General features: G+C 46.8%; 1 protein-coding gene across 1 annotated transcript; it reads left to right on the top strand.

The window, feature by feature from the left end:
* The first annotated feature begins 1,236 nt into the window (after positions 1 to 1,236).
* On the top strand, positions 1,237 to 5,852 carry Pole4 (DNA polymerase epsilon 4, accessory subunit). Its single transcript, XM_055596312.1, has 4 exons — positions 1,237 to 1,491; positions 1,913 to 1,997; positions 2,435 to 2,476; positions 5,072 to 5,852. The coding sequence occupies exons 1-4, from the start codon at positions 1,267 to 1,269 to the stop codon at positions 5,083 to 5,085; spliced, it is 366 nt and encodes a 121-aa protein (XP_055452287.1). The 5' UTR covers positions 1,237 to 1,266; the 3' UTR covers positions 5,086 to 5,852.
* Positions 5,853 to 12,183: the final 6,331 nt, after the last annotated feature.

The following is a 12,183-nucleotide window of genomic DNA, read 5'->3' as shown; positions in this document are numbered from 1 at the left end:
AGAATTCAGATCGTAGATCAGGCTAGCCTCAAAGGTTTGGCCATCCTCTCCTCTGTGCCTTCCGAGTGAGTACTGGGAGCACAGCACTGCCACATGCAGCTCTATAGAGCATTTTAATTTATGGCTACCATGTTATTGTACTTCTCACTTATCTATGGCAAGATGCAATCCTCTCCTCTCTTTTAATAGAGTATTCACAGTTCCTTTTCTTCACATTATTTCTTGACAATAAGAAAATCCAATCTTCCAGACCACTGAACTGAACAGTATCCTGCTGGGCATGAGTTAGGACAGCCTTCCGTCCTTCGCAATTGCCACTCAGAGTGGCTCATAAACCATCCCAAGGGCGGCTAGATCCCACAGATGAGAGCGCAGGACACAGATGAGAGTTTAGTGCTGCTTTCTGAGCACTGCTGCTGTGTGATGCTGTTCACGTGGAGGAACATGGCTGGAGATGCTTTCCAGGGATCTGTGAGGTCAAAGCTATTTTCTTTGTTAAAGATAAAGTTTTTCTATGTAATCCTACCTGGCCTGGAACTCCCTCTGTAGACGTGATCTGCCTGGACTCCAGGGCTTGGATTAAAGGCACACATGGCCACACCCTGCCAGTATCTTAATACCCAGAGGTTATTCTCATTCTCTCCTAGGGTGCAGTGGAATTTTCCCTAACTATGCAAAAAACGTGTCTTACTAAAGTCCAGCTACACGCTCCAACTGTTTTCTAAGGGAGACATTAGTTTTTTTCTCAATTTTACTTTTGAAGTTACTTTCATGACAATGTTTTGCTAGCGTCACACACTAGTGTATTTAAACTAGTGTATTTTTAATGTTGATATATCCTACAGAAACAGTTTTCTGTTTTTTGAGTAAGGAGATCGGTGTCCTGATGCAACACGTTTGAACAACCACAGACACCTCAACTTGCTCTCCACGTCTGTACAGTAGTGGGCCTCACCCATTCCATTTAAAACCTGTTCCCCGAGGTTGGTCCAGGACTGGCGGTGCGACGCCGCGCTTTGGGGGACCACTGGGCCTCCCCACAGGCCGGGCCTGAGCCTCCGGGCTTCCGGCTCAGCTAGGCCGCGCGCGGCCGCTTTCAGGCTGAGGCAGCCCGGAAGGCAGCCCGGACTCCGGGCCGGAGGGGCGTTCCCGGCGCGCCCCGCCTTGTGAGGGCGGAGCCACGCCCGCGCGGAGAGGCGTGGCCTCCCGCCGGCGCGGGAAAGGGGCCGGCGCCGCGAGCGCGCGCGCAGCACGCTCTGGGAGGGGATGGCGGCGGTGCCGGCGGCCGCGGCTGCGGGGAGCGGGACGCCCAGGGAGGAGGAGGCTCCCGGGGGGGAGGCAGCAGCCCCTCAGGCCCAAGCCCCGACGAGCGCACCCGGGGGCGCTCGCCTCTCGAGGCTGCCTCTGGCGAGAGTTAAGGCCTTGGTGAAGGCGGACCCTGACGTGACGCTGGCGGGACAGGAAGCCATCTTTATCCTGGCGCGAGCGGCGGTGCGGCGGGACGGCGAGGGCGCCTGGGCCTGGGGGCGTGGCGAGCGCGGGGGGCGGGGCTCGGGGGGGGGCGGGGCGGGGCGGCCTCAGGTGTGCTGGCCTGACTTTAGACCTGGGAAGGTCTCTGCAGGGCGGGTTTGAGCCTGGTAGCCCCGCGCCTCCTACCGAGGGGCCACACAACTTTAGTTCGCGTCTCCCGTGGCTCACACAGAACTTGAAGGAGCGCGGACGAGTGCGGTGGATTTGTAAATGATCGGAGCAGGGGGATGGTGAGGTTGCCCGTTACAGACAGGAACAGCAGAAGCATCCTTATGAAGTTTCCTGTATGGTAGAGTCCCCCTTTTCCCCCACACATACACAGGAATGCTCATCTCTGTGGACTAGAATCAACTAATATTTCTTCTGCTTGCTTGTTTCGCAGGAACTGTTTGTGGAGACTATTGCAAAAGATGCCTACTGCTGTGCCCAACAGGGAAAGAGGAAAACCCTCCAGAGGAGAGATTTGGGTAGGGTCACTGTGTGCCTCAGGGTGGACAGGGGCGTTATGGGCTAGACTTTCTTATAGCCAGTTCACAAGGTAACACTGGGGCAAGGAGAGATTTGGGTTTTGATGTGTTTGTGTAGCTGGTAACCCTTGCACGTGTGTACGGCTTTTCAGACTATCTCTCATCTGTTCTGGCAAACTCTTTCTGGTAATTTTAGAGAAGAGAGAAAAATGAATTTAGGTATAAGACATGACTGCAGGATGACTTACTTTACAGCATTTGAATGGGTTTTGGGAGAGAAACAGTTAATATGTTTATAACAGTTACTATCAGGAATATGTTTTCTAAGTGATAACATTTGTGTAAACCCCATGTCAGTTATTATGTGGGTTGTGCTGTTTTGGTCTGATGTCCACATGACAGGAGCTAATCAAGCATCTCTTCAACTGCTGTTTCAGATAATGCGATAGAAGCTGTGGATGAATTTGCTTTTCTAGAAGGTGAGTTCACCGTTGTTTCTCTGTTCTCTGCACAAATTGTTTCTCTGTTGATGATATGAGTTCAAACCTTTTAAAAACAGATGCCTGGTTCTTCTTTGTATACATGGGAACAGATCTCCCTGTATCCTATTTTGATAGAAAAAAGGAACATTTCCTACTCTTGGGAATTAGAACTTATGCAGGGAAATTGCTAGCTTAAAAGAAGGAGAGAGTATAAAAACCACCCATGGAGTTAGTTGAATTTAGAGTTTGAATCCTACTTAAATCTCCATCCCTAAATATCACGCTTGCCTCCTTATTATAATGTTGAAAGTTAGAAACAGTTCGTAACTTTAAAAAAATAATTTATTTAATTGTACTTTATGTGCATTGGTTGGTATGAGGCTGTCATATTCCCATGGAACTGGAGTTACAGACAGTTGTCAGCTGCTGTGTGGGTGCTGGGAATTGAACCCAGGTTCTTTGCAAGAGGAGACAATGCTTGTAATCACTGAGCCATCTCTCCAGCCCTGTAACTTTTTTTTTTTTTTAAGATTCATTTTTATTTGTGTGTGTGTGTTTCCGTGTGAATATTTTCCACGTTGGTCCAGGTACCCACAAGGCCTGAAGAGTGATATGAGCTGCTAGAGTCCTCTGGAAGAGCAGCAAGCACTTTTTTTTATTTTGGTTTTTCGAGACAGGTTTCTGTGTGTAGCTCTGGCTGTCCTGAACTCACTCTGTAGACCAGGCTGGCCACAAACTCAGATCTGCCTGCCCCCATCTCTGAGGCGCCTCACCCATGCCCCTTTCTTCTCCTAAGCTCTTCCACTGTCTCTGTCTGTCTCTCTCGCCTCACTCCCCAGCCGTGCACATTAAATCTCTTCATTCCAGATGTGTTGTGTGGGGCATTTTTCTTTCTATTATTACAGAAGTTAGCAGGTGCTCCCAGCTGTGCACCCCGCCCTCAGGAGACTGGGGCAGGGGGATTTGAGGGTGGAGGCCAGCCTGTGCTATAAAGGGAGTGCCAGCCCCATTTGGCCAGTGATGCACTTCCTCAGCCAACAACACAAACCCCAGGAAAGTTACTGCTTTACTTAGAGGTATTTCTGGGTTGATCTTTCCAACATTTGTTCCCCTGAGTAATACTTTATTTATAGGATTAAAAAAATACCTTTGCCTCTCCTTTTGCTGGGAAGGTTCCTTTAGTCTCGTGCTTTTCCTTCTGTGTGAACATACAATGAGGCTGTTTTGGAACCATATGTTTGTAAAATGGTGGTTGTTTGCAGCTTCACTTGAGGGTGAAGAGCTGAGGCCCCACAGGCGGAACACAGCCTGCGTCCTGGGAGGGAGCCTGCCAGAGGCTGCCCTTGCTTCCCCAGATAGGCCACTTGGTTCTTTTGAAGAAAGTCCTGTTTTTGTTTTTTGTTTTTTTCCTTCTCCTCCATATATGTTGAAGTCCCTGGCTTCTGCATGGAGGGAGGGTTGTAAGAGGCATGCGGGGAGGGAAGCACGTGTCGTTAGCTCCTTTTCTACTTTCTTTCTGTCAGTCTGTGTAACTGGGTCCAGTGCAGTGGCTCTCAGCGTCCCTGATGCTGCGGGCCCTTTACTGCAGCATCAGTAAAGGGGGCCCTCATGTCGTGGCGACCCCAGCCATAGAATTACTTTCTTTGTTACTTCTGGACTGTAATTTTGATAGTTATGAGTCATAATGTAAATACTTTGAAGATACAGGGTTGCTAAGGGGTCGTGACCCACAGGTTGAGAACCACCAGTCCAGCGCCTTCTCTTGGCCCTGTGTGAGGGGAGCTCCTCCTCTTGCAGCCTCCTGTGCATTAGGTTCTCCATAAATATGCTTCAGTGAAGTGGTGGTAATTCATTCTTTTTATGTCGGGATTGCCCAACTGCGAGTGGATCTTTGTTCTCCGTTGTGGATTTATATCTTTCTTTTTCTCTTTTTTGAACAGAATCTTGGAGAGTGCATACACACTTGTGATCTCATGTGCCCAAACTCAACTGGGACTTCCTTTTTTTTTTTTCTTTTGCTTTTTCAAGACAGGGTTTCTCTGTGTAGCCTTGGCTAACCTGGACTCACTTTGTAGACCAGGCTGGCCTCGAACTCCTAACAGTTCACCTGGGACTTTCTGAAACAAGATTAGAGGGATAAGGATAGGAGAGATGGTTCAGTAGTTAGGACTATTGTAGCAGAGGACCGCCTTCAGGCTCAGCAGCCACAGTGGGTGGCCCAACCTCCTGTAACTCCAGCTCCAGGGGATCTGATGCCCTCTTCTGGTCTATATGGGTATTTCACATACACGCTCACACAGAAATGTACACATAAGTAAAAAGAAATTTGAAAAAATTGTAAATGCTTCGCTAGAGCGTTTTTCTTTTAGAATGTTCACAGAGTTCTTTAGTCTCTTCCAGCTGTAATTCTAATTCTGTGCGTTGGCAGGCTTAATTCCCACGGACTCTCCTCTCTAAAGATACTCCCCCTGGGTGTTGGGTAGATACTCCTCAGATTGGAACAGCAAGGCCCTGTGTGCCTTAACTTTGGCCAGTTTGTGACCACACCAGACTGAGACTTCTTGCTTTCTGCATTGCCCTTTCTGTTTTTAGGCACTCTGGATTGATAGGCTGGAGCTGGATGATTCTGTGAGCGTTTGCTGCATCCCTGAGCTTCCCCTGTGCAAGCCTCAGCTTTGGAGAGAGTCTGCGCGTGCGCACCATCTTGTCTACTTTTACCCAAGCTGGAAGAAGCAGAGAAATGTCTGATAACACTCATCACAAAGTCTTCCATTCCTTGAGTCTGTGAGTCTGTCTTCCGGTTCCGGCCTTGAGGGCCTGGATGTAGCCCCTGCTGCTTGGCAGAGGTGAAAGGACTGTTCTGCATGGGCGGCCTAATGAGCAAGGAAGACCAGAATAAAGGTCTTGCTCAGCTTCTTTCCTGCTTTTTATGGCCTCACCCTTGCTCCTGCCCTGTGACTGGGGAACCATGTGTCAGGCACAGACCTTCATCTTCCTGCCCACCATCCTGAGTCAGTCTTTTTGTTAACTGTGTCCTTTCTCAGCATGTCATTGGAAGGCAGGCCTATAATTTATGGGATGCCACTTCTTCTTAGCAGTTAGATTGGTTTGGTCCTAACAGTTTTATTGAAGTATAATTCATGTGTCATATACAATTCAAACTGTAAAGTTCAGTGGGGTTTTTTTTTTTTTTGAATATTCATAGGTATGTAGAGTGAGATTTGAACATTTTCCTGTGAACAGATTCACATGAGTCTTGTGTATAACAATTTAGATAATGTTATTTAAGTTTTATCTATGCTATGGTGTGTTTATGTACCCCTTCCAGGACATTATGAAATATGCATAATATAAAGTTTCCATTTTAACTGCTTTTCAGTGTGTTGCTCTTTTCAGTGGCGTTGACGATATCAAAGTGCTGCATCATCATCGCCGTCATTCGCCTCCAGAACTTCGTTTAATGCTCTCAGCCTGGACCAGCATGCACCTGAACAGAACTTTCTTTCCCTCTCCCTTCTCATTTCTGGCTCAATTAAGTTTTTGTTTTGTGAGAAGGTGTGGGCGGTGTACTTTGAGTACTTGGAATATAGTGGTTCAGGAAAGCAGAAAGCAGAAAGCATTGGCCCGGCTCTTTTCAGTGTTCTGCAGCGTAAAGCTCTCTGAAGATACAAAGGCTGCAGGATCTTTTCTCCAGATCTAGACGCAGGTCTGTAACATGTTAAACATAAACCTTCAGAAAAATACTAGATTTATAGAAAAGTGTTTTGGTCTTCCTTACCAAGGTCGCCATGGCTGACATTTCAGGGTTACCAGGAGCTGACATTTATGGGTTACTATTTGTGCCAGTTATGAATTTGAATTTTACTTTTTCCTGTTAGTATTCCTTGTTTTGAGATATAATTCCGAGTAGTGTTTCCCCAGTCTTTTTTCGAGTCTCTTAGTTTTGTTTTTGTGTGTAGAGGGGTTTTAATCCAGCAACTTGGCTACTCCGGTTGCAATGCAGACCCACCCTTAGTACACCTCTTTAATCCCAAACATGAAGGTAAAGTTAGCTGGTAGAAAGAGGGAGGCAGCCAGGGTGAGCCGTTCTTACGTGTGTTCAGGGCTGCTGGTGGATGACATTTTGCATGTCTGTTTAAGGCTGAGGAGAAGCAGGGCTATCTTCTCTTGTGCGCTGCCTCCTTAGTGTCTGTCACTCATGTTTCTTTTTGTTACAGTATCTTTGTTTTGAATTTGAAATGATGTTAGGAGTCTGCGGTTTTGGAGGGGCAGATACTTCTCCAGGTCAGTTCTAGTTTGCTTTCTTTGCTGATAAAACACTGACCATAAGCATCTTAGAAGAGGAAAGGGTTTATTTCATCCTATGCTTCCAGGTCACAGTCCATCATAAAGGGAAGTCAAGGAAGGAACCTGGAGCAGGAAACCTGGAACAAATGCTGTTTGCCGGCTTGCTCTAGGCTCGTGCTTCCTGGCTCTCTTATCCTGCCCAGGGTTACCTGCCTAAGGATGGTACTGCCCACAGTGGGCTGAGCCCCCATCTTAGTTAATTTACCAAAGTAATCTCCCACAGAAGTGCCCACATGCCAGTCTGATCCTGGCAGTTCCTCAGCTGAGGCCTTCTTCTCAGATGACTCTAGGTTGTGTCAGATACAATCCAGGTTAACCAGGACAAGATCCTTTAGCATTTATGTGGCTCTTCACGTAAAGATTATCACAACTACAAAATGAGTTTAGTCATTTAAAAGTTATTTTTAAATTTTTAAAAAAATAATTTTTGAGAGTTTCATGCAATGTATACAGTATCTGAATTTAAATCCATCAAACTCTTCTCTCCCACTCCTCCCATCCCTGAAACTCCCTTTTGTTCCATGTAGTCTATCCATTTACATGTCTTGGGTCTTTTCTTTGGTTTTTCAAGACAGGGTTTCTCCGTGTAGACCTGGCTGCCCTGAAACATGCTCTTTAGGCCAGACTAGCCTTGAACTCAGAGATTTGCATGTCTCTGCCTCCTGAGTTCTGGAATTAAAGACACGTGCCACCACTGCCCAGCTTTATTATTTAATTATTTATTTGTGTGTATATAGGTTTTGGGGAGTCGGCCATACCTGCAGCGTGTCCATGATGTCGACCTTGTATCTAGAAGACAATATTTCGCAGCACTTTTCCCCAATTTTCCAAGTCTTAGAATCCTTCCATTCCCTCTTCTGTGTTGTCTCTTGGGCCTTGGAAGGGGTGTTATAAAGGTCCTGCTTAGGGCTGAGTACTCAGTAGCCCCTTATTCTCAGTCCTTTGAGCAGCTTAGTCTGCATTAACTGTCTCCTATTGCAGAAAAAAATTCTTTTTTTTTTCTATCTGAGAGGTAGAAGGCGGTTTGATACATAACCACTTAGCATAGTAAGCTCTGCCCTAGGGTGTGTGGCCTCCTGCTGTGGACTTTCAAACAGTTTATAGTACTGGGTATATGTTCGTTCCCAAGAAAAAGACCTTGTATCCAACCAGATAGGGACTGGTTGACCCCCCTCCCCAACACTCATCCACCATTGGACTTGTGAGACCGTCTTGTCTGCCAGGTCATTATTGTAGTGTGTAGGTTCCACAGCTGGGCAAGTCTGTTGATCCCTGCCCCTGGCAGCCTGCACACACTCTCCGCTACTGTGCATGTACGTGCTAGCTTCAGCAGTAGGCTCTGATTATCTAGAGCATTGGCCCGAGCCTCCGCCTTTTTTTTTTTTTTTTTTGACAAGACTTTCTGTAGCTCTGGCTGTGTTGCCCTCTAGCTCACAGTGACCCACCTGCCTCTGCCTCCTGAGCGGTGAGATCAAAGGTGTGTGCCAGCACATGTTCTGAGAGCTTCTGAGGTCTCCCTAGCTAACAGACTCATAGGGAGGAGTACTACACCTGCATTGGAATTTTTGTTTAATGACTTATGGCTTCTGAGAGAAGAATTACGCATTCATGCAGGTTGCCAGCCGGGTGTTGAAACTTATAAGGGTCTTCAAGAAATATAGCATGTTGCCTCCAAGTGGTACACACCTGTTATCCAAGCTCTTGGAAGGTAGAGTTTGGAGAATTAGAAATTCTAGGCTGGCCTAGGCTACATAGTGACTTTGAACCAACCTGGGCTACATGAAACCCTGTCTCAAAACAAATAAATAATGAATGCTGTTCTGTGGGAATTAATACTGTTTGGTTGAGGAGAATATTTGATATGCAACATGGCCTTTTTTCTTTAATGCCTATTTTGAAAGGCAAATAATTCCCTTTCTCTAACTTCGTATTAATTAGCAAAGTATTCTACTTCAGTAATTAAATGAGTCTAACAGATTGTACTACCTCACGCTTCAAAGGGCAGTGGAAGGCTGGGGACTACTTCACTGGGGAGAGTGCTGCCTAGCAGTGTGGAGCCCTGGCCGTCACTCCTGGCACTGCATCAAACCAGATGTGGTGGAGCAAGCCTGTAGCCCCAGACCCAGTAGGTGGAAACTGCATGATCAGGAGTTTGAAGTTATCCTCAGCTACAGAGCAAGCTGGGAGCTAGCCTGGTTTTCAAACAAACCAATGGACCAACCAACCAACCAGTCATCCAACCAACCAACCAACAAACGTGACTACAAAATAGCATGTTATGTTTTGGAATAGAGAGAAAAACCATCATGAATATATTTGTTAGCACTGAAACTGGGCCTTGGTTAACATGGTTAGATATTTCCTTTCTGAGTGCTGTGAATACTCCTGTTGTAAATGTGGGTTGCCTGTGCTAACAGAAGTTCTACATAAGAAATGAGGCAATTTCAAACTCTCTAAAGGGAAATTCGCAAACAAAGGCTTGTGGGCACATCAGACACTGAGTCAGCTAATGAGTCCTCCTTTCTGAGAAAAGGCTCATTTTGATGTGCTAATAACCCCAGGTTTCTTAGCCTGAAACACACTCGCAGAGATTATGAATGTCACCTTGAAGGGCCTCTTTGGAGACAATTGGAGAGCTTTTACCTAAGACAGACAACATGTCCTTTACACCACTCTCTGTTCCTAATAGAGTCCACACAGAGACTTGGTTTTAAAAAGACATCTGTGTCGGTCAGCTGATGGCATATTTCCAATGCGCTGATAATGAACACATCTCCACCTTATTAGGGGAAATAAATAGAAACTGAGCAAGGAGCTGCAGGGCTCACCCTTCTCATCTGAGGGTTGTCAAATCTACATGTCAGAAAGCAGAGCTTAACAGCCGGCCTTTCAGACAGCCCGAGTTACAATAATGAAGTCTCTAAAGATGCTCACAGTGTTTTCAGGAAATGCGCACCACTGCAGGACAAGTGAAAATTATTTCAAAACAACAGGCTACTGACAGCATTGCTGACTCTCCTCGCCTGCTCTGATAAACTCTGCCTTTTGTGCTATGGATTAGTAAAATACCAGGGGGCTGCTGGGCAGGTGTTGAAGGATAATTTTCTGGAGTCTTCATTTTTGCACTGTTAAGACATGGTTGCATGCCAAAAGAGAGATACAAAACTAGCCTGTCCTTAAGGTCACTCTTAAAGACTGGAGACATAAAACTGATTTCATCAAGCAGTCTGTAAAAGTAAAATGTGGAGGGGGAAGGGAGTTCTGGGGGTAGGAAGGGAGGGAGAGAGACACACACGCATACAGAGACAAAGAGATTGAGAAGATTCTGTCCCAAAAGCAGCCCTTCACTGGGATGACACTGGGGACAGGACCAAGAAAGCAACCATAGCAAGTGCCAGAGAGTATGTACCTGTTTGTGGGTTCTGGTGGCCGTGTGCACTCGTGGCCCAGCAGAACCTGCAATGTCTCAACAGACCAGGCCTAGTAGAATTTGACAAGGGCTTTGCCTGCCACTACACTTTGTATATACGTGCATGTACAAATGTGCACGTGTGTGTGTGTGTGTGTGTGTGTGTGTGTGTGTGTGCACGCGCGCGTGCGTGCTTGCGTGCGTGCATGCACATGTGGAGGTCAAAGGACAATCTTGGGTGTCATTCCTCAAGAGCTTGCTTTTTGAGACGAGATCTCTCACTGTGTGGCCCTGGCCCGGTGGGGTAGTTAGCCTGTCTCTGCCTCCTCAGCTCTGGAATCACAGGTACTGGGTTTTGAATGTGGGTTTTTGGGATTGAATTTAGGTTTTTATACTTGTGTTGTGAACACTTTACCAACAGTGCTATTTTCCCTCTCTGGTGCTAGACTTTTTGAAAGGACTGTATTTGTCCTAGTTCAATTCTCCTAGTTTGTTTATTTGAGACAGGGTCTCGCTGTGTATCCCTGGCTAGCCAGGAACTCACCAAGTAGGCCAGGCTGACCTCAAATTTACAAGATATGCCTGTCCTTGGCTCTTTAAGGTGCGTATCACCATGCCTAGCGGATTCTCATAGTTTTAGATAGTGATTTAGAAAAATAATGTATAGTCTGCTTTTGGGGTGAGGGGAGTGACCATCTGCTGAGAGCCAGCGGTCAAAAGCTGGGCACAGATGGGTGGAGGGTCCTCCTCCACTGAGCCCCAGGGACATGTTACCAACTGCTCTAAAAGGTGAAAAGAGGATTTGGGAGTTGCAGAACTGAGTACAATCTGGAGAACGTGAGGGCGACTGATTATTCCAAAGGGCAAGTGGAGCCCTCTGGCTTGATGCCCTGTGCTGAAATGGCCTAGTAAGGCGGTTCAGGCATCGGGAGGGATGTAGTCAGCTATTCCATGCTAATGTACCCCTAACCCCTCCCACCCTTCCTTGTGGCACCTTCTGCTTTGTGTGCTCTGTCTCGTCCTCTTCCTCGCCTGCCACCTTGCTTATACTCAGGCTTAAGTCTGACACACAGAAACTCTGTCCTTCCTCTGGGGGGGTGGGGGGTTGACCCACGGCCCCTCATGGCTGTGTGTCTCCTCATCATGGACTCCCCATACTGATCCCCCTTTTTGTGCACCGATGTGTGTCTCGTCGCACAGCTGTTTTCATGAGGGTAGCAGTGGGACTGTGTGCCTTGGGGCCCCCCTTAGGGTCCGCTGTGACCCAAGAAGAGGGTGAATTTAAAGACTGCATTTATTTATTTATTTACTTCTTTATCATGGACTGAGGCTCAGTCAGTAAGGTGCTTGTTTTGACATCTTGCGTTTGATCCCAGACCCATAAGAAAAAGCCAGGCATGTAATCTCACGTGTAATCCCAGAGCTGGGGAGGTGAAGACAGGAGGATTCCTGGGGCTTATTTAGCCTGTTTGCCTAGCTCCAGGCCGGTGAGAGACCCTGTCTTGGAAAGGGGTGATATGGGGCTGAAAGATGGCTCAGTAGTTAAGAGCACAGGCTTCTCTTGCCAAGGACTCAAGTTCCATTCTCAGCATTTACGTCAGGTGGCCGATAGCTGCTTGTAACTTCAGCTCCATGAGATCCACCGGCACTCTTGTGTGCAAAGCCACATGCACATACCATGAACACATAATTACAAATAATGCTAAGAAATCCTAACTAACAAAAGGCGTGGTGCCTGAGGAGCAACTAACAAGGAGGCACTCTGGCTTTGTGCACAAATAGGAACACACACACACACACACACATACATACACACACACATGGAGAGGGAGAGAGAAAGAATAGCTTAATTGAGTAAGTAGTGTGGAGTCTATGATTACTGTGGGAACTTTATTCCATTTTATGTATGTATGTATGTATGTATGTATGTATGTATGTATGTATGTAT

The sequence above is a fragment of the Psammomys obesus genome, unplaced genomic scaffold, assembly GCF_907164565.1.
Source record: "Psammomys obesus unplaced genomic scaffold, mPsaObe1.curated_primary_1811, whole genome shotgun sequence".
Taxonomy (NCBI): domain Eukaryota; kingdom Metazoa; phylum Chordata; class Mammalia; order Rodentia; family Muridae; genus Psammomys; species Psammomys obesus.
This window is presented reverse-complemented; position numbering and strand designations above follow the sequence as displayed.